This window comes from Harmonia axyridis, chromosome 3 (genome assembly GCF_914767665.1).
Source record: "Harmonia axyridis chromosome 3, icHarAxyr1.1, whole genome shotgun sequence".
NCBI lineage: Eukaryota > Metazoa > Arthropoda > Insecta > Coleoptera > Coccinellidae > Harmonia > Harmonia axyridis.
Genome location: NC_059503.1, coordinates 35,574,125 through 35,597,909, shown reverse-complemented (window position 1 = coordinate 35,597,909; position 23,785 = coordinate 35,574,125). Strand labels below are relative to the sequence as shown.

General features: G+C 31.6%; 1 protein-coding gene and 1 long non-coding RNA gene across 2 annotated transcripts; both read right to left on the bottom strand.

Moving 5' to 3' along the window:
- Window positions 1-567: 567 nt before the first annotated feature.
- LOC123675056 lies at window positions 568-1,810 on the bottom strand. The gene is made up of 2 exons (XR_006746750.1): window positions 1,372-1,810; window positions 568-1,303 (listed from the first exon to the last, which is right to left on the bottom strand). It is a non-coding gene; the product is annotated as an uncharacterized LOC123675056 (long non-coding RNA).
- Window positions 1,811-3,320: 1,510 nt separating this feature from the next.
- Window positions 3,321-12,181, bottom strand: LOC123675281 (probable RNA-binding protein 46; the record flags this gene model as incomplete). The annotated part of the gene is made up of 4 exons (XM_045610624.1): window positions 11,591-12,181; window positions 9,420-9,597; window positions 9,163-9,234; window positions 3,321-3,334 (listed from the first exon to the last, which is right to left on the bottom strand). Coding segments are annotated over exons 1-4 (855 nt in total), but the record flags the coding sequence as incomplete, so codon positions are not given.
- Between the last annotated feature and the right edge of the window lie 11,604 nt (window positions 12,182-23,785).

Below are 23,785 nucleotides of genomic sequence, written 5' to 3'. Positions count from 1 at the left end.
AAAAATACGACCCTGAAATCTTGATACTGAATTTCGAATCACCCTGTATAATGGATTTATTATACCTGTATACCTGCAGAAGTGAGTCTATGTAGAGCCATAGTATATACTACGTTAGAGCGCCAGAGAAGATGTTATTACGTCTATTTACCCAAGGGGTAATTTGAAAGATCAATTATCTTCTCTTTGCATGTAATAAAAATAATTGTTGGCTTTTCGAAACGGTATATGGCTTTTTTCGGTATAACCAGGGTACTCCCAACTTTCCAAGAATAACGAACCTTTTTACATTTTTGCATAGTAACAGTGAATTTTGTTCGATAATATAATTGCTGTTCGTTAAATAGATCTATGTAATATTTATGCATATTTATTGCTAGAGATTAACGAAGATCCAGTCCTGTCATCAGTGTCTAGGTTTTTTGTGTGGAATATGCCACGGTAGTACTTTCTTTATTATAACCTGTGATAATAAATTCCAATTATAAAGTTGCTGATGAGACAATTAATCAGTCATAAACAATTAATTAATCAGGGTTGGGTTAAGTACTTTTAATCACAAATAAATTTTTAAATCTGAAATAACAATAACTATAATCTAATAAGTTTCTTACAAATATATAATTCTTAGTTCTAATAGACTGAATCGAAAGATTGCAATACCGTGCACTTAGGACAATTATACACTAATGAGTAATTTAGATAATGAAGTTCTAGTTAAAGCAGTCAAAATGTGAATAATGAAAAATTTAAAGTATCAAGCTAATATGGAATGTAATCTCTAAGAATAAGGATGAAGTTGAATTTGGAAAAATATACGATTAAGAAAATTTAAAAAAAGATACTCAATTTGGATAAGTTGAAATATAAGACAATATGAAATTATGAGTACTAAACTTTGAGAACTGCGAATACAAATCTGGAATATTAAATATACTGAATATAATGTGAAAATTACAATATTTAAATATTGGTAATGTTAATATCAGAAAATATAATAAAAATTTAGAAAAGGAAATGTGCCAAAGGTGAATTTAATATTATATCCAAAATTGTATCTAATCAACAATGAAGAAAAAAAAACCATGAGAAGGAACTTATCTTAAAATTAGGGTGAATCTCCTCCCCAAGCCAACTGTACCAAGTGACTCAAAATGAAACGGTATGAAAATCTCTAGCAACAAATGTAGGACCAATTGAACAATTTTCCCAGGAGGTATGCACCATTAACTCGCAATTTTCGTGAAGATCTTGAATGATACCAATACGTCCAATAGAAAAAAAATTACCATATAATAAAAATCTAAGAATGACAGAAAAAAGTATGTATTACTTTAAAATTCAATTCAAATTGATCACAAGGTAACTTACCCTCGTTGTCGAGGATTTTCACTCAATTGTAGCTCACAAAATAAATACTTGATTTGACTAGGCTATCCAAATTAAATTGATTATTGCCTTAGCAGAAAAATTAATTCAGCTACCATAATAAATTTCAAAAAATGCCGACTTTAAACTCTACTGCTCGCCAAAATTTCGTCGTTACTCTGTGAGAGGCTACGATGGAAAAAGAACGATATTCGAAATGCATTTTCAAAAGAACTCAAATTGAATGATAACCGAGATACAAAAAAATGAATGAAAAAACTGAACGTGTTGATGTTACTTTTTGTGTTTTAAATGCAAGTTTGAATTTAACGCTATAACATGACATCTACCGGCAATGCAACATACCTCCTGTTACAGAAATCATTAACCACAGGAACAAATTATAAGGAATACTGTAAATAATTAAATTCAAATTCAAACCGTAACAAATATTCGAATAAATATTAACTGAATAAAAATTGAATATTTATTGAATATTCATTGAATAATCAACGAATACCTTTTCAGAGAATACTCATTGAATATTCAATGAATAGTTGAATATTCATGACTATCAATGAATAATCAAGCATGAATATTTATTCGAATATTTTATTCGAAAAATCGAATGAACTTGAGAACGAATATTCGAATACCAAAAGGCAAAAAAGTCCCAGACACGGACCATACCTCTTATGACACACTGTATAGGAGTAACGAGGAAGGAGGGGGACATAAACTTCCACCTCTTTATAAAAAGAAATAAAGAATGCAAGTTAAAATTTAGAAAAATCAAATTTTATTCTGTAGTATTCACGTCCATGTCTAAAATTGAGCAATTTATCACAGGAATTTGGACCGAAAAAATTAATAATCAACTATGATTTTGCCAACGTTTCGGAACGTCTCATCATACAATTAATAAAATATATTTTTAAAATAGTTAGCCAAAGTAAAGAATAAACAAACGGTTTCGACGTATGTCAGTCAAATAAAATTTTATAAACAATTGGAAGATTTTGCGTTTTCGAAAGGGGGGGGGGGTAACCACCTATGAGACTACTCTAGTGACGCCACTGTGCCATAGAGTATATATTTATGAATGGTATTGTTTCTCGATTAGGTACATTATTTCTGAAAAACGAAAAATATTTCACTTCAGTGCATTCCTCATTTTTTAAATTATTTAATAATGTCCATACGATTTAGGTATGGTTTGATTATTCACCTAGTGAGATTTTGGCGCCTACTGACATTTATTGTTGGATAGAAGGGTTCATAAATCTGGGGATATTTGCTTGCCCTACTGTTGCCAACAATTCAGAATGTTACCTTGTATCAAAAACAAGATTATTACTTCATTTGACACATTTACTTTGATTTTCGTTGTTATTCTTTCCTAAAACGATTTGGTTTAAGTAGAGTATCCGACTAAGAACACCATTTTTGAAAAATAATCTTCAGGAATTTCAATTCCTCCGAAAGATTTGCGAAGATACCATTAGCGTTCAAATTGGAGACGTAATATCGAATAATTTTTTATCTATCCTACTGAAAATGTTCATAGTCACCTCGGAATATCTTAGGTAATTCTGGAATTATTGCAGAAAGAATAATTTCTTCAAATAATGTTTATCCCTGAAGTGAAAAGGGTTATTGTTTGCAGGAAATATTTTTTTATTAGCATTTTCTACCGAAACAGCTTGTTACACCTGTCATAAGCAGTGACGGCTCGTGCCCTCGAGATGTGGGTCGGCCACACTCCGGAAAATTACGAACGTATATATCAAATTTATTAAAATTCATTAGTTCCAAAAAATGAAGTGATGAAATGTTATAATTAAATCCAGAATTTCACAAAAAAGCCGTTTCATTGAGGAATTATCCGTGAGCTGAATTTCGGAATCTATTTTACGTTTTCGACGTCTAGCACTCGGTGGCGTTACTTCTGGGAGTTTTTCTACTTCTGAATATAAGCGAATGAAATACTCATCTTCTGTGCGAAATTTTTTCAGAGTCGATAATAAAGAAGTGATTCTGGCGTTGCAATAAGTTATATCTGATAACTTATGCTGGATTATAGAAAAAACGGGATCTGTGTATGTAAAATCAAATTAAAAGAGTGGAGAATGAACAAAAATTCGAAATCATTCAACATTTTCCTCAGACCGGTAGCTTCACGTATTGTAATATCATCCCATTCATCTAAATTGTCGCTGATATGATCAAAAACTTCAATTAATTCTTATCTCTTATCGAATATTGTTTTTACAGCGCGAGATTTGAAATTCCAATGAGTTTCCGAGCTAGAGGGTAATCTTTTTTTGCAAATTTCGTCTAGAATATTAGTGCGTTTACTTGATTCAGTGAAAAACGACGAAAATCCTGAAAGATTCGAAAAAAACACGCTATACTCATTGATTTTCTTGGTCGAATCTTGTAACACTAAATTCAATTTATGTGCATAACAGTGCGTGAATAGTGCTTGAGGAGCAATTGTTTTTATTCGCGCTTGTAACCCATTAATTTCCCCCGCCATCACAGCTGCCCCGTCATATGTTTGACCTACTAATTTAGTCGCTAAATTGAAATCTTCAAAATTGTCCAACAAGGTATTGAAAATATCATTCGCGGTTCGACCTTTACTAACATCGAAAAAACCCCAAAATCGTTCGGATATTTTACCTTCTCGAACGAAGCGGAAAATTACTGACATCTGACAAAAACATTTAACATCCGTTGTTTCGTCTATTTCCCAAGAAAAGCACGCAGAATTATTTATTTCCTCGCGAATTTTCTCCCTCGAAATTACAGAACTTTTGAAATCAGGATGTTTTCGAAGTTAGGAATATATTAATTATATTTTCATGATCAGAAAATCAATACCTAACTACTATCGAACGGCATAAATAAGTTCTTTTCTGATTGAGATGTAATATCCCATAATTAACCATTCATTTGAATATATTAATTATATTTTCATGATCTGAAAATCAATAGCTACTATCGAACGGCATAAATGAGTTCTTTTCTGATTAAGACATAATGTCTCATAATTTAATAAAAATATAAATAAATACATAAATTAACCATTCATTTAATTATCAAATATTTGAAATAAACTGTGAAAAGTTGCTGCTTGACGCTCTGCAATACGATAACCGGCTAGCCGACCCTGTGTATTGGGAAGCGACCTTACATCGAGTTGTTGTGCCGTTCTATTGAGTGGTCGTATTCTGGGCGTATGTCGTAGTATCTTTTCCTTTACGTAGCGCTCTCGGTAGCGCTGGTTCCGCCATCGGCTCTTGGCCGACCTAACGTGATGAGATGCTTTCAGTGACATTCCAGGGGTTGCAATTGTATAATTGTAACATTTGTGTTACATTTCAGACCTAATGTCACGGTGTTACGTACAATTCTGGAATAACCTGTTTGGGGTGATGTTACGAAAAGTAACCATTTACGATTGTGGTTTGTTACAATTTATGAAAGGGAATAACAACGCTGGATGCTTTGGAAATCGAATATTAGGTGGGTCCGAAAGAAAATATTGGCCGGTATAAGCTATATTTTCCTGTTCTGAGTGGAAATATTCATTACCGAGGAAATTTGGATATCGAAATCGATAACTCCGATTGAGTTTGAATGAATTGAATATCTAGAATTATTTTCTATTTCCCGATAATTTTTGGGTCGGCCCGGCCGACCCTGCCGACCCTGACGAGCCGTCACTGGTCATAAGGATCCTTTTTGGAGATTTCAAGAGATAGTGTGTTTGAAGAGAAATGTAAATAAGTTGAAAGGATGAAGGAATATATAAATAATTTAGGTACGTGCAACACATTATCATTTATTATATAAAATATCAAAAACAAGTAAAATTTAACTACACTGAAGTAAACAAAGAAATGTAATAATATACAATATAATATATAAAATAAACAAACAGTTAATAATGGATAGTATAAAAGAATTTCCAAATCTCTCAGAAATTCATAAATGATACAAAATCAATCAAAAACTAATTAACTAGTTTTAAATGAACTATAAGAAGTTCCAAATCAACTCCAATTTGAAAAATTCACATTTATAGTGGTATGAAATTATATTGGCTATTTTATGGCAAAAATTCATTTCAATTGATACCTATCCGTACATTTTGGTAGCATAAAATTTCACAAATGTAAACTCATCTAAATTATTCAAACAATTGAATCTAACGACATCTATGAAAATTTTAATCAAGAGATCTACCTATATAAAATCCTAAAAATCTAGGGGCAAATTAATGATGTTAAGAGTAAATTGAATCACAACGAAAATAATCAATTGGAAGAATTGTTGGCAAATAATTGGATTCAGTACTTTCATCTTTCAGGGGTTATTTTTTAAATTGTTCTCAATTTAAAATTGATCCGATGAATCTGGAATTTTGCTGCTGGAACTCTGAAAAATCAATTGGTATTTTAATTGAAATATTCGACAATCGAAAGAAAATTTGTATTGAAAAATCTCTTTTTTTTTTGTTTCGAAAATTTTATCCGTTTTTGATGAAAATCAAGACGAAATTCGAAGTTCTGAAATTACCAGAAAAAAAATTGGAATGGTTATATATAACTTCCTAGTCGGATTCGTTTATTGGTGGACTTGTTGTTTCCATTCAAAATTTGTGCTTTGGGTATCTGATTCGACTTACGAATGAAATATTTCTTTATGAGGTCGGTTTTTCGAAATTCACCTCCAAAAAAATTTCGAACAAATTGAAAAACACAATTTAAAGAATTGGAAAATTTTCCATTATATTCTTACCCAGGAGCAGGGAAAAGTTGGCCAAGTATATTTATATTCGGCATCTCTTCCGTTGTTCAGATCTGATCGGAAAGGAGATGTGTTCGAACGTAAATGGTCCCAGCGCGGCCAATTTTCTTTGTCTTCTTCTCTAAATTTCGGTTCTTCAAACTGAAATTCCGCTTTCTTAGGCAGTTTCTCTGGAATCGCCCTTTCTGTTCGTGGTAGTAATGGCCATTGCTGAAATTCTGATATTGAACTTGGTACTAATTTTGGTTCCAAAGATGATGACCTCTCATGTACCCCTAACATATCTCTCTTCCTTGAATCATCAACTCGATTAAGCAAGATGTTTCGTGAGGAAGCAGAAGATCTGAAGAAATCACTGTGTTCGATTTCAGACCAATTTCCAGAGTCATTCGAATCATTAATATTCAGATATTTACTTAATTCCCTGCTAAGTTTTTCAAAATCTGTCATCACTGATGGGGGAGTAGATAACCGAGGAAGAAACATCGAATTCTCCTTTGCAAAGCCATGTGATTTCCGCTGGTCTTGAGAGGACATTATACTCTCTAGTTTTCGATCACTCCATCCAGCTTTTGTCCTTCAGAAAATGGATTATATTTATTAAATTACATAAAATAAAATATTAATTTCCATCAATATTTACAGATTGATAACTAATGGTCAAAATATCGATGAAACCCAAATATGTTAAAAATTGAAAATCATAATATAATTCTGCAAAACAGTTAAAATCACCATTTATAAACATTACAATTAATTATTCATGTAAAAACAGATTCAAAACAGAAGGCACAGTTAAAGAAAATACGAAATCAAGAGAAATACGTAGCGAAAATTCAATATTTTTATGGTTGATGAACTGATCGGGTGAACAACCATTATTTTTTTCGTGTTAATAGCAATATCAGTACCAAAGAAAATTAAGAGGAGTTAAACCACGTGACTTTCTCGTGATCTGCCAAAGTTCAACTACTCCTGTCTCCTCTAGTACATGAAGAATTCAAAATACATTTTTACGTCTTTATTTTTAATTTTAGGAGACACGCATTTTCAGCCTTCGATGAGACTTTATGTATAATATTTTATGTGAAAATTCATTTAAAAATAAATGTTTGTTGGGAAAGTTATATCATACCTATATTTATTATTCAAAAAAAAAACTTATTTTTTTTCCATTCCAAAAAATTTATAAAAAGGACTTTCCGCAATGATGAACTTTTCAAAATGAACAATGGTGAAAACTTCATCTAAATCGATGATCTTTAGAGTAAAATAAAGCGTACTAATTCTTGAACTGATTCCTGAAACGATATAGACCTCTGTTAAGCAGAATATTGAAAAAAATATAACCTTAAAATTCCGTTGCAACAAGTCAGACCTAGCTGAGATTCTGTTAATATTATTATTATTATAAGTTTATTGACCAAAATTAAAACATTCTCCAGAGTAAAAAAATAAAAATAAAAAAATTAATAAAATAACAATTTCAATTTTATGCGAAGTTTCGTGATGATTGCGTCCTAAGAATTATAAAAAAAGTGGAAAGCGCACTGACGTGAAGCCAAAAGCTCCAAGGACACGATTGGAGCATGAATGTGGCAGCATTTGAAAGCTCCTGTCAATGTTTTCCTCTTTTTCAATAATTTTGACGCGGTCAACATTTTTTGAATAGGTGAAGCATTCCAAAAACTGAAAACATAAAAGTAATTTGACCACAATCAAAGTTTTGCGAGACCGCTATTGCATGTACAGGCAGTGGCGTACCCAGACATAAGCCTTGGGGGGGGATAAAGAAAAAAAATGTTCAAATTTTCCTTCTTTTGAAGAAGTTTTCCAAAGAATTTTGCGCATTCATAATAAGATTGTGATATATAAGGTTGTTACATATAATGGATATTCCTTCTGGGGGGGATATATCCCCTTATCCGCCCCCTTGGGTACATCACTGTGTACAGGTGTCCCGAATTCAATGCTCACAGAAAGCATAACGAGAACTATAAGAATTGGAGAAAAAATTCTCAAGGACCCCTGATTATTTTTTTCGAAATAATAATATACCGAAAAGCCGATCATAGATATATTGATTCGTTCTTAAATTACATGGTTTCTGTTCGAGATATTTTTAATTTTCATAGTTTATATGAAACTCGTAACAGATCATATAAATCAATTATTGTTTTAGAGATATGGTGTTTCTTAAATGGGACACCCAATATTTTTCTAGGCACTAAAGCAGTTTGCCGCATATTTGTCGAAAAGCATCCCGTTATCGGTATTTCAAAAATATTGAGTTTTCGACTTCATTCTTGAAATTGGACACCCAAAATATAAATATTTTTCATTTATTTCAAGATTTAATCAATTTTGTGTCTATTTCATTATTTTAATGAAGTCGTATATGTGGTGTCACATTTAAAAACACAAACTCTCCTCTATATCCCTAAAACGATAATTAATTTCTAATCAAATGGCACAACATTTATATAACTTGATCACAATTATGCAATGAACACAAAATGAATTAGATCTCGAAATAAATGAAAGAATATTTATATACATGTAGAGTCTCATTTCAAGAATGAAGTTGAAAAACTTAATATTTTTGAAACGGATGACATTTTTGAAAAATGATAAGGACACGCTTTTCGACAAATCTGCAGACGAAAAACTGCGTTAAAAAATGTTTTCAATATCTCGAACAGAAACCAAGAATTTGAAACCAATACAATATTTGAAACAGTCATTTTTCAGAAATGCTCTGTAACTCTAGAACGAATCAAGATATCTATGATATGTTTTCTGATATCTTATTATTTCGAAAAAAGAGACCGGAGTCGTTCAAAATTCTTTTCTCTAAGTCTAATAGTTCTCAGGGTTCCCATTATGGGGTCTAAATAATTGAATGGAATCGAAGTAAAATTAAAGAAGGTATTTGCTGAAGGAGGTGATTGTATTATACTTACAACATTCTTTTACGATACTCTGGTTTTGTATACTCAGTGCTCGGCTTAGCGAAAACAACTTCAACAGGAGTATTTCGATAATGTTCTGGAAAAAATAAATTAGTGAAAAAAATTATTGTGCTTTTATTCTCACAAATGGGTCATTAATCGTTGCACTGGGAATTTTACTTTGTATGTTTTATGTTAGCAAATCCAGAGTATGTCCAACAAAGCAAGAATTAAAAATATCAAGTAGCAATAGAAGTTTAAATGGTTCACTCAAAAACTCACCTTTCAAAGAAAACAAAAGCTCCAGTGCTATTTCTCTTGAAACCAAGTGGATGAAAGCATAATTCTTGAATTTATAAACTTTTTCTATGAACTCAGGTTTGACATAACTCCCAATTACTGCTTTCAGATACTCTCGTGATTCCATAACCGGAAGGTTACTGAGGTGGAGAATTTTGACCTAAAAATGTATAATATAGTATTAAATTTTAAATTTTTCTTAGGTGTTTGGAAACACTGATAATTCAAATTTGTGTATGAATCAAATTAAAAAATATTTTTAGTTGAATTTTTTTCAAGCCCTCGATCTTTCATTTCGTCATAATGTCTGTTATATTCGGACTTTGAGCCGATCAGATGATTTTATTATCTTCGATGACTTTCAAATTTCAGAAATTATTTGAAAGAAAAATTGTTCCAAATAAATTACAGTAGATAATTTTAACATAATTTAAAATAATGAAAAATCGAACCTATGCTTATATCATGAATATGTTAATCACTCGAAACCTGGATCCTATTAATTTAAAGGTACTATTGAGAGAGAAATGGAGGGCTATTGTTTATTAACTTATCAATCGATTATAAATTAGTTTGATTCCATCACAGAAGATATATCAATTTAGCGAAAACCAACGATTGTTAGTTGCCTTTAAAATTCATTTTAAGTATAATAGAGTAAATGCACTGGTTATCCGACCGGCACTGGTTCTCGACCATTCCGTGATTTGAGATAAAATAATAATAAAAATATATCATGTAGTGCAAAATTTTTTCGAGTTACGTGTTCTCGACCGTTCTACCCTTCCAAGATAGTTTGCATAGTAGTGGTATAGGTCAAAGTTTTCGCGCTAAAAATTAATTTATAATCGTCTATCATAGAAAAGGGTTCTTTCTCGTCCTCTCTTAGAAAAGTGCTTTGTGATATATGACCAGAAAATAGTAATTATTTCTTATTTTAAATTAATTATGTGTATATATTTTGTTCCATATCAACTATAGGATATATTTTTGAGTGTATTTCAATCAAAAAGCAAATAAATGTATATTTTTTTGTTCAATATTCGGTGGTCGCGAACTGATATTGGAAAATTTATATCTTTTATTTCTCGACCAAAGTGGTCGAGAACCAATATGTTACTTCAATAATTGTTTATTTCAACAGATATATTTCTGTTGGATCATTTTCGTTTTTTTTCGATACCCTGATTCATTTATATATCTACTTTCTGAATATTAGTTTGCGACCACCGAATTACCGTTGAAACTTATTTCTACCCTTTATTTATTCGCGGTCGAGAACCAATTTGATTGTACTTAATTCTCGACCACTGGTGGTCGGTGTTTTATATTTTATTTACTCATTAGTTTCTAAATAGATATTAAGAGCAAAATAACCAAATAATGTTGTATGAGTTGCTATTTTGAAATATTTATAGAAAGTGGAAACTTTTGCAAAATAATTTTTTTTACGTTCCGAGTGTTTCTTACTTGATAACCTCATCTGAAACTTATCTGAGTGATAGATAGTAATGTCAATGGTACGGTATGAAAGTAAGTACTAATCACTCATCTTGCTCTTAAGTTTTTTATAAAATTTTCAAGTGGAGCGGCCACTATTATTAGTGGTCGAAAACTAACACAAAAATGGTCTAGAACTCTGCGGCGTGGTCGAAAACCGAAGATTATTGAGATTTTCTATATGTTTTCACATTTCAAAGGTTAAATGCGTAAAGAACGCTTAAAATTATATGAAAAATCATTTAAAAAACTCGCCAAAGAATCGATGAACAGCAACACCATTAAAATTTTATAAGTTTATGTGTGAAAAAATCGTGCTCGAAATCGATGTTTCTGTTAACTGGTCGAGAACCAGTGCATTTACCCTATTTAATACCTATACGCGTACAGCCTCTTGCCTCTGCGAACAATGTTTATTTTTAATAAACTATTATCATTATATAATATATGATAATATATAACAAAAAAAATCAAATCCATTTCTCGGTAATGATTTCGATAAGGAAAAAAACGAAAGAAAGCCGTAAATTTAGATTAAGAATATGAATTTTTCAGTAATTCACTCGTAATTCATGAAATGAAAACGACTAATCGAGATCTAAAATATAGGTAGGAACGATAAAAAATGATTGATCTACTGATGATATACGTACCTTCTTCATATCTTCTTCACATACCACAGGTTCTGCTACAGACCAATCAACGATAACTTCTTTATTCCAAAGACACATATTCATCATTTTGTTTCTCATCTTTGCAGCATACTGATGTGTCGGAAATTCCACAAATACGAACCCTCTGTTCTCAGACCTGTTGGAGTAGGATCTATACATGATGACATCTACTATTCCTGTTATTCCTTTCTTGGCCAGCTCCAGCCAAACCTCATCTTTCGTTTTTTGAACTGGTATTCCGCCAACAAATATTCTACAGTTGTTCATGGAAATTGACACCTTAACGGGGTAACCTGGAGCGATTTCTCTACCGTCCAAATATTTCACAGCCAAATGCGCAACTTTATTGTTGAGGTAAGTAACATAAACGAAACCTCTATTACCTTCGTTGTTATGGTCCATCATTAATCTCAAACAATGTAAAGGTCCTACACGCTCGAAAAATGGCACTATGTCATCTTCGTCCAGATTTTGAGGAATATTTTTAGCAAAAAGTTCGACCCTTGGTTCATCTTCAGATGTTGAGAACGATTTTAAAATTCGCTGGCCTCGGAGATTATCAACTTTCATGTCGTTTAGGTAAGACTTCATTTTATTCGATGTTTTCGTCACTTAACCAGCTATCAAAACAAATCTACAGCTGTAACTGTCGGCGAGTGAGACTATAAAGTTTTTGTGTTGAAAATAGTTTATAAGGCCCTCGCAGAAACAGACAATTAGGTGGGGTAGTTACTTTTTATTGGGTGGTTTGAGTTTCTTTTTTGCGATTGGTTGCATCAGGTATGGTTGGTACTTCGGACAGTTGGGATTGGACAATTCTTGTTTTTTTTCCGAACATTAGGAATTTCACACAAAGGCAAAAAGACTGATTGAATTAAAAAAATAGAAGAACATTGAAGTGAAGTTAAAAGCTTTTGAATGATAGTTCTTTCTAGCATCAATTTCAATTTTGACACCACATAATACTATTAGGTATATGGTTTCCAAGGGTGTAGTTAGAGCATGGATTAACGAACAGTGCTTTCCTAAATTTATTATTACCTTTATTTCAGTAGAATGTTGTATTATCTAGGAAGAAATTATATAATAACACTAATATAAATGGGAAAAGTAAAGTCAATTTTATATTGCTGTGTTTTTTATCTTCTCTATTTTCAACTCGTTATCTCACAATTTGAAAAACAATAGAATTATTCTAGATCATTGTTTCATAATCTTTGCAATATGGTAATCCCTTTGACCTATTAGAAAAACTGATTTCACAAAGACCTTCAAATTTTATCAATACAAAGAATAAAAGCAAACTTTTCATTAATCACAACATATTTCATACACCGGGTGTTCTTTAATTGAAGGTATAAATGAAAATGAAATAGTCCTTGGATAATTTTAGGAAAAGAATGGCCTATAAAAATTGGGCCGCAAATTTTGTTTTGAAAATGCAGGGTGTTTCTTGTAGTCTATATCTTTTTATACTTTTATACGAGTTAATCAAAACTTTATGAATCATTACTGCCGATCGGCAAAATAAACACTGAAATTAATAATTAGTTTATTGTTCACAACTTACTAACTAGATTTTTATGATGATTTGGGTTTTCCTGAGGATTTCGAGATAAGCGTTTGAGTTCGAAATCGGTAGCAGATACTAAAAAACTATAGGAAACAAAAAAGATTAGTATCGAACCAAAGATTCTCTTTACAACTACCAGTGGGCCGTGAAAAAGTTCTAAAGGAAAAAAGCGGGCACAGCTCTAGCAAAAATATCACCCAGTAGATCTGCAATTGAAATTAGCATATAACGTGAAATGAAACCCAATTTGCATCATCTATTCCAAAATTTCAGTTAAATATCCTTTAAATTACAGATGCTATCAGGAGAAAAAATTTAAATTTAATAACCTGTATTTTGAGAAGAAAGGGTCGATGTTCATAGAACTTTTTTTCAATTATCTAAGGAATCTTTCAATTTATTTTGTACCTCCAATTAAGGAACACTCTGCATAAACAAACACACAAACATAAATCAATTGAATCAAATTCAATCAAATTTTGTAGTGGATTCTATGCATATTAAATTAATTAAATCCTGAATAAAGAGTACTACGGTGAAGTACATACTGACAAATGAAAATAATATTTTTATTATACTATATATAATAATATTCTAAATATATACTGTTCTTCGATTTTTGCTTCCTAGTTTATTGAAGTTATGTGTTTGTTATGTAAATAAAATAAAGTATTTACTTATTTCCACTTTTTCACATATTTTTGTTTTTTCTCGCTTGTTGGTCTTGGAATACCTATATTACAAATTTTTAAGATATGAATTACCAAATTTCATACTTTGATTATTGATAAAACTTTTGTTGGTATACCTACACCTGTTTTCTGGACTAATTGCTCTATCATTTCATCAGAATGACTGTACTTTCTCAATTATGAGCAAAAATGATCTCAAACAATAATGTTTGCCGTAGGAAGGACCTAGAAATTTAGAAATTCGTAGGTGCGATGAGTTCGACTTTGGATATTTGTTATTAATGGACAAAATCACATTAGGTGTTCCGTAAATATGACCGTTTGAAATTTTGGTCTCTTGTTAATTTGTAGACTGCATAATTCGATCGAGAAGAAAATGAGCATGTAGAATTATTTATTTATTTAATTTACGTGTCTCAACACTTATGGTCATTGACACGAGGAATAAGATGTAGAATGTATTTTCAAAACTTGCAAAATTTCATGTCGATTTTTTATCTAGAACCATAGAGAATCCATGAAGAAAAAATACCCAATATTTTCTGATCACATAAACGACGTATTTAAGATTATGAGTGTCGATATGAAATAACAGTTCAATAGAAAATTCGATCTGAGCATAGGATTACAACATTAGAAAATTTATGAAGAACATTGAAAACAAATAGGTACCCAATATTTCCGTGATTGAAAATTCAATTCAATTTAGCATGGTTATAAAGATAACCATGTCCTGTTTAGTGCAAAATTTCGGGCTGATAGCGCAATCAGAACCATAGGAACCATATCTAAAAAAAGCGTGATATTTCAATCAACCACAAGTAATCACAGCTTGAGGACTGGTGAAACAGCAAGAAAGGAACAAAATCTTTTATTGAATTTTACCTACGTTTCAAATCTTCATCGATTCTTTATCAAGTCTACAAATGATAAAAAAAAATTACTAAGATATTTGTTATTATTTTTTTTATTTTCTGTAGCCCTGATGAAGAATCAAAAAAGATTCGAAACGTTGGCAAATTTAATAAGGGTTCCTGTTCCTTTCTTGCTGGTGAAAACCAGTTGTCAAGCTATGATTACTTGTGGTTTATTAATTACAAGCACGAGATTTAAATACCCTAATATTTCAGTGAAAGCAGATCCAACTGGTTGAAATTTTGCGTATAGGATCTATAGAATAGTCATTCCAAAAAATGAGGTGAGCACTGACGTGAGATCAAGAGCTTTTGAGCGCTTGTCATTTAGCACCCTTGCCGGCCACATTTATACCTATACAAGTTAGGTAGTCTCCAAGGGTGCAATTAACGCATTGATAAACGAGCGCTCAAATGCGGCTGACATCTTCACCTCAGTTTTTGCCTTGTTTCTAATCGATCCTATAAATCTCAAATTTTTATTGGAACTTCTCATAGGTATTTAAAACTACACCAATTCCATTGTCACAAACACAAAATGTTCAGAAGATTACGTTTATGACCTTCAGGGCAATGGGATCAGTAGGGAAATGTTTGAAAACAACCTTCCTTTCTCCATTATTCAGTTCAACTGAAAAAACCGACAACATGTTGAATATTTCGACACCATAAAATCCCAATAACAAGGGTTGGTTTTACCAATAATCTAATTGTTTAAGGTTTTGGGAGTTCAATTAGGAACACATTGTGCTTTTACTTTCTTAGAAGATCTTTCACACTTGTTTTGTTTACGTGAATGGCTTCCACACAGTGGCGTTACAAGAAAGGTATTATGGAGTGATTTTCGAGCAATTGAAACTAGTTCAGTTAATATCACAAAATTCATGTTTGAGAATTATCGATCTTGAACATTCCATTTCACTATCTGGTTAAATATTTTTCGTACGACCCAGTTTCCTGGACGGTATCTATTGACAACACGGTAGATCTTATCACGGACGGCTATGATCTTATTTACCAAGACGTCGCCTAAATTATTCACCTAAATTATTCGCCAAAAAATTTGTGTCAATCAACGTCAGAATGATTGAAATTAATTTAGTTTCTCAACTGATTCTACAATAGGTATTTGAGCAACCAGTTGGGTAAAGCACTATTTTTCGTTGCGCACCTTAATAGGTATATGTATCAGCATGAAATTTCGAACGGAGCTTTATATTCTTATTCTACATCAATAAGAAATTTTTCATCTCGATCGAATCTTGATTTTGGAAATGCAAATTCGTTAATCTGATTTTGCAGCTGGAATAATCTTGTGCTGTGTTTCATGCAAAAAGGTTTTGTTTTTTATGAAAAAGGCGTACTAACATTTTAATTTGATTTTCGTGTTCTAATGGTTTCTAATGGTAAACTGTGATGATTTTATGAGGTATCAAATTTAATTCTTCGATATTTTAGTCGTTTAAGTTACTATCTGACTGGGAGTATCTAGGAAATACATATGTAGAAATTGAAGGACTTAATTTCCAAAATTCATTTTCATCCTCTCTACCAATACTATGTTATGAATGGAAATAAACACCAATTATAATTATTGATTTTGACTGCTCTGTATGAATTTGATGATTATCTTCTCCGAATTTAATTCCAAAAATTGCTCTTGGCGAGTATTTGTCTGAAGATGTGATCTCATCTTATCGCGAAACCGGTAACAAATAAAATTTTCACAAAAAAGTAATTGTTAATATTTATTCTTGCTGTAAAGTTGATAGATTCATAGTTTACATTTTATCAGATGTTCACGTCTTTTTGTTTTGAATTATATCTAGTTTCAAAAGACTATTCATAGTATGATCATGCATACTTCCAATCAATATTTAACGCAGCTTGTTACAATACTCAGTATGTGCTGAGAGTTGTAGAATGAAGAAAAGTTTAAAAAAATTCATAAAATTAAGAATCTCAGCTGATAACATCAAATATTATCACGAAAGAAATAAAAACAGGACCGTATTAAAAAAAAATTGAGTCAACCATAAACTCTTTCGTTTGCTACTAATCTGAAAAAAGTGTGCCCTTCAAAGTAAAATCGGAATTCATTACAACTAATGATGTATTTTTTCATGGCAATAACGACATTCCTCTAATACGTGTAAGAAATTAACATTTCGGACTTCAAAAGAAGATACTCAATAATATGAGTACTCCCCTGGTCCTGGAAATATCAAAATTACATGAAAAGTTTTCAAGAGTTGTAGTGAACAAACCCACAAAATTCAAACAAAATCGAACTGCTGATTTCCGAGTTATGGTTATCAGAAATTCAGACCAATTTTCATGAATCGCTCTGTATCTCTAAAACCAACAGTCTCAGAATACACCATAAGCTACTTTTCTGAAATAACTACACCCTGTATACGACCACATATATTCCGTCATAAGTTAGGTAGCCTTCAAGGGAATAACTGTCGCATTAATAAACGAGTGCTCAAAAGCGCTGACTTTGTGTTTGATTCATTTTTTAATCGATCCTTTAAATCTCAAATTTCTTTTGGGACTCCTCGCATTAAAACTACACCAATTCTATTATCACAAACATAAAATGTTCAGAAGATTACATTTATGACCTTCAGGGCAATGGGATTAGTAGGGAAATGTTTGAAAACAATCTCCCTTTCTCCATTATTCAGTTCAACTGAAAAAACCGACAACATGTTGAATATTTCGACACCATAAAATCCCAATAACAAGGGTTGGTTTTACCAATAATCTAATGCTTTAAGGTTTTGGGAGTTCAATTAGGAACACATTGTGCTTTTACGTTAGAAGATCTTTCACACTTGTTTTGTTTACGTGAATTGCTTCCACACAGTGGCGTTACAAGAAAGGTATTATGCAGTGGTTTTCGAGCAATTGAAACTAGTTCAGTTAATATCACATAATCCATGTTTGAGAATTATCGATCTTGAACATTCCATTTCACTATCTGGTTAAATATTTTTCGTACGATCCATTTTCCTGATATTGAATATTCTATTTCATTATATGGCCAAAAAAAAATCGCGAATTCGAAAGTGGTTCTGCTAGCTTAACCGGGGTTAAATATCTTTTGTATACGATCCAGTTTCCTGGTTTAGTTCCGTATCTTTAAAGTAATTACCAAAAAATTTTGGGCAACCAACGTCACAATTGCATTAATTTAGTTTCCCAACTGATTCTACAATAGTTATTTGAGCAACCAGTTGGGTAAAGCACTATTTTTCGTTGCGCAAAAGAACAGCAAAATAGTGCTTTCCAACGTTTTTCACAAAAAAGTTTTCTGATTGTGAATAGGATGGGACCATTTGAATCCAAATCGGAAGAACTGAAAATTTGAATGGAAAATGCAGGTATTAATACATTTGGAAATATTCCGAAAATAATCGTTTTTGAAGTTGCTAAATCTTTATAGGCGGTCATCGACTTCTCACCTTGTGAATTCTGGTGCTGATTTGCATTGGGGGTGGAAGCCTGATATAGTGGCTGAGGATTATGTGAAGAATTCCATAACCAAAAAGCAGGAGTTTGCCACAAATATCCTTGGTGTTGATTTCATGAAAAATACCGCAAATCATAGCTAAACAGAAATATATGACAACTGGGATCAATATCACCAATTGATCAAATTGTTTCATTAATATTTATATAAAATTGAAAAAATGAATATCTTGATGATAATTAGTACACTAATTTCAATGACAATAAAGCGGTCGTTCAAATAGTCCAATCTTACAATTATTTTATATTTTTCGCTTTTCGTAACTTCACAAAAACACCAATGAGTTTCGAAAATGTCCAAATTGAAAAAACTAATTTATTCCGTTTGTAGATAATTTTATGTGTTTGTGAAAGGGTACTGTAGTTTTTCATCAGACAATATATAATCTTCAGGAGGAATAGTAGATAGAACTCCACGAAATCATCAGTTTCAGTATTGGAATTTCTTGAATCCAGAGTGGAATTTCGTAATATCCATTAGCCAGTCAATTTGATTTGACAATTTTATTAATTGAATGAGATCGTTGAATCAAATTGATAAAGAAAAATGTAAAAAATAGATATAGGGGATTAGGACCATTGAAATCAGGTTACCTATTTGGACTAAACCTGAGCTAATGTTTCGTCCATATATTCATATCAAGGATACATAGAAAACAAACAAAAATATGAATGGGAGTAACAAAAATGTATAAATAACAGGTAACAAAGTTGAATAAAATATATGCTAACCAAGTTGATTTAGTCTAATAAAAATTCTTTGTTTGGATACAGAGAATATTGGAAATTTACTTTTATCACATTTTGAAGAAATGAAATCTAATAAGGAAGAACATGCACATTAAAAATTTTATCAAAAATTGCAATCACTATCAGAAACAACTCCGGAAGGAGTAATTTTTGAATTTCGTAAGCGCACAGATGTCATATTTGTCATATTTATGTGTTTTAAGTGTTGTGGAATTCCCGATATGTCCGATAAACTAGCTTATAGGTAATTGACTTTGTATAAGTCCTGTAAATGAGGTTAAAAATATATGGATATAAATTGAATCGCCCAACTAAATTATCATTTGCATTACTGACGAAGCAAACTCAACAAATTTTAAACATTAATTATGTTTCTTCACTGCAACCATTTCATTTCAACCAGAAGCCCCAGCGCTTGTTACGCTACTGTTACACTAATGTTCGTAATGCTCAACCGAATTCACATAGACGGTTTTAACTACTGGAGATATTTTATGATGTCACGTACAAATGTAATTTTTAAATAATTTTATTTGGGTTCATTTCATACCCAGGGTAGTTTAGCAACATCTGTGTTCGGTTTATTTCTTCGATAATTTCTCTCTCTATGGCGTTGTAAAATTAGGTTTTTAGAAATCCCTTTAAGGGGCCCACTGAGGTTCATATTTTCGTTTCCAATGGCCACTCATTGAAAAAATATTCTAATAATATTTGGTCTACTTGGAATGTTCAATTCATTCTCTTTTTTTTTTTTTGAAACCCAGCTATCTGATTTCAGAGTTCCCTGATGATATATGAAACGGTTTTTTTGTATAATAGAACTTTTTAAACTTTAGTTAGTTAGATCACTAAAAAATGTTTGGTATTTATGTAGTTCTGTTTCATTTTCATATTGCAAATCATAATGCAATGGATGAACCTGAAAAATTTAGGTATACGTCAGCTGTTTGAATCTCCACAGTGGCGTAGGAAAGGTTCCCGCAGATCTCGTGATGAAGGGGAACGGCACTAAGGACCCTCGTTAAGCTAGCAGAACCACTTTCGAATTTTTGATTTTTTTAGGCGATAATTTCAGGCTCATTTTGGGCTAATTTATTACCCTATTCAATAATACTTTGCTCCTGAATTATCGGAGAAATCGCGGGATCTGCTAGCTAAACCCTAAAGCTAGCATAACCCAGGGTTAAAAAAAAAAAACATAAATTCAGAAATTTGGTAATGGGTTCAAACGTGAGCCTAAAAAGAACCTTAAATTATGGTGTAATCAGATTTTCCATAAGAAATTGATTAGCTTGGTGGTTCTGCTAGCTTAACGTTAAGCTAGCAGATAAATTTTTGAAAAGGGTAATAAATAAGCCTAAGATGAGCCTAAAATTATGGCCTAACAAAAAATAAAATTCGAAAGTGGTTTTGCTAGCTTAACGGGGGTGCACTAAGGGGGCTCCTAAGCCTAAAGAAAGATCATAAAATGGGGCTCCAATATTTTTGTTCTGTTATAATTCCAATTTTGCGATTTTTTCTGTTGATATAATGAATAACACACATATATATATATATATATATTCAATAGTAGCCAATGAAAGTATAATTAGGAGCAAATAATATAAAAAGCATAAATTCTTATCGCAATTCAATCCAGTAGCTGATGTACGATAAGGCTGAATAGGCTGAAGCCTAGGGCGAAAAATTGTAAGAGGCGGCAAGAAGGACCTTATTGATTCTTTATTTTGATTTACAGAATTAAAAACGGAAACCGAAAAAATCACGAACATTGCAGATTTTCCGCCATTTTGGAATTTGTTTTCCAGAGTTCTTCACCTTTTCTGAATTGAGCATTCAAAAATATTCTGATATGACCAGAAATTGTAACTTCAAAGGTTATACATAACTTACCTCAGTATAGAATATTGCTCAGAAATAACGGTGAACATAAACATAAACATAAACGCTGTATATGTCATAGGGCAACTTTGGAGATATAAGGTGAGAAAGTTTTCAAAAATAAAAACTTTGCCTGTATGTATTTTCATTTTATCTCTGAGAGATCATTTCAATTGAGATATTCCATATGAGATATGGTTTATTGTTAGGCAATAAATTCACTGGCCCCGAAGGAATTTCTGCAAATTCCGACAACCCTTGTATAACAGAAATATTCTGGCTTCCTCCAAGCCTCCAAGTGACTTTGGATAAACTATACCAATCTTTCGAAGAAGTAAAACAGAAACAGTTTTTCATTAATTTATTTATTTTTTAGTACATAATTCGAAACCAACAAACAACGAAATTTGTCGAAATCGATCAAAAATTTAGTGATTCATTTGTTTCATTCCCATTTCCAAGGCCTTCTCTGCTGTTTGCTGTCCTTCTTTGACGAATTTTTTGGCCATATCGACACCAGTTTGCATAGCACCAGCAGCTTGCTGAGCTCCAGGTATTGGAACACTTCCCATGGCTGAAGTCATCTTGCTAGCAACATTTTGAGCCATTTGGTCTGGTGATTGACAAAAGCCAAGCTCCTAGTGAACCAAAAAAGTTACATTTTTTTACTAGAAATAATGATGTAATAAAGTGAAAAAAATCATTTTGCTTCATTAGGTATTTTCATAAATTTGCGCCTGTCATTTAGAAAATTTCTCAAAAATATAAGAGATAACTACGAGTGTTCGTGTAAAACAAATTGATGTACCGCATTGGAATTTCTGGTTCTTGGTTTCATTATATTATTTTCAGGATAAACATTGATTAATTGAATAGAGATAATCTTGCAATTTTCACTCTGAGGTCATTATTATACAATTTTTTGGTTCGATAGAAAAACAGCTTAGAAAATAAAATAAAAATAAAAGTTGTTTGAATTTGGACTTAGGACTGAAATAAAATTTCAGATGAATATTCAGAGTACATAGTTTATGATTTTATTCCAGTCATCTCGGAAAACGAAATTTCGAAATTAATTCCGATGAATCTCTACTTGCATCTATAATTTTTTTGCTTCATCAAAATATTGAATCTTTACACAATGAAAAACTCACCAGGAAAATGGCGAAGAGGAGAGTAAGGCAGATGATTCTTGAACACATTTTACTAGTTTGGTTCACCACATGCACCTAGAGATGAATACTTACTCCAATCATTTTTGTTGGGTTATTTATATCACACACTTTCATTTGTTGATGCTGCTAACTGCAAAATAATTGAATTTTTTCCGTACTTCCGATTCGGATATTTTCGCGCTTTAAGTCAATATCATTGGATTTGAACGATTATCTCGTTTTGGTCTTTGGTTACCTACTTGTAATTATATCGGTAATTTGGTTCACTCTGCCACCTATTTTTCCCGAATATAATAAAATCTCATGATAATGTTTATTTAATTTTAAAGGAAACATTTTTGATCCACTATTTCTATTTCTGCTCCAATCGATTTTTTTTCTATTACCAAAACGGAAATAATCTCTGAGAGGTTTGCCTCTTTACTATACAGACTGTTCCATGAATAACTGTAGGTACTCAACTCGATCTTTGAAAACTGTTTTCAATTTTGTCTACATTTAACTTTTTCATATTCAAGAAAGTGGACTTCTGTGTGTTGAATTTTATACACTGGGGTAGGAAAAATATTTTTATGGCCAAATTATCTGTTGGCATAGGTAATAATAATTTACTTAAGAAGTTCGAAAACTACTGGTTTTTTTTTGACGATTAGACAATAGACTTCTATGGAAGTCTAAAATTCCAAAAAAAAATGTTTTAGAACGTGTTTCGTACACTTGTTTTTAACCGTGTGAAAACATTTCTTTCCTTTTTTTATTCTTATTTGTATGAAATATTGAAATTCTGTGAATTAGAGAAAATAATGTATGATTCTCTAACAGAAGACTCATTCTGACACTCGTTCATTCGAAAATTAATATAATAAATGTTAATTGATTAATTAAAAATGAAAATTATAAATAACTATGTATTTTGTATCAATGACCAATTCCCTATTTTCCTTTGACATACCTTTCAATTTAACTATGGAAAAACCGATTCGGGAATAAATATATTACGACTAAAATGATTTCAATTTAAAAAGAAATAGAATAGTATCTGGAAATGGAATTAAGATATCTATTATCTGCTTTGTGATATCTAATTATTTCGATGTTCGATGAAGGCTCAGACTATAAGACTCAGAGAAAAAATGTTCAAAGACCCGAGATGGTCTCTGCAGGTTTTTTCTCTGAGTCTTACAGTTCTTGGAATGTTCTCAGTGAACATCAAATTTGGGACACCCTGTAGAACAGTGGCGTAATTAGAGTTGAGTTAGGGTAGGTTAACTCCTTCTTTGAAAAGCAAAATCTCTCAAATTTTTATATATATTTTTTTTGAATTGTTACTTACAATTTTTTTTAAATTCTTCTAATCAATCATATTACCTTATGGGAAAGCAATATTTGTCGAGCAAAAGTGTTTGATTTACGATGTTTTCCTACGAGAAATGTTAGTTCGAAGAAATGCCATTTTCCAACTTCGACATCTTAAACATCTAAATTAATTATACTGATTGACTTCAACATTTTAAATTTTTTCAATATTGTTAACCATAAATGGCAATGCGAATTAGGCTTCTGCCTGGTTCTTTATCAATATAATTCTTGTTGTTTCTGACTGAATTACAGTAACATTTGGTAATTTGAATTTCCAGACATATTTTTTGTTG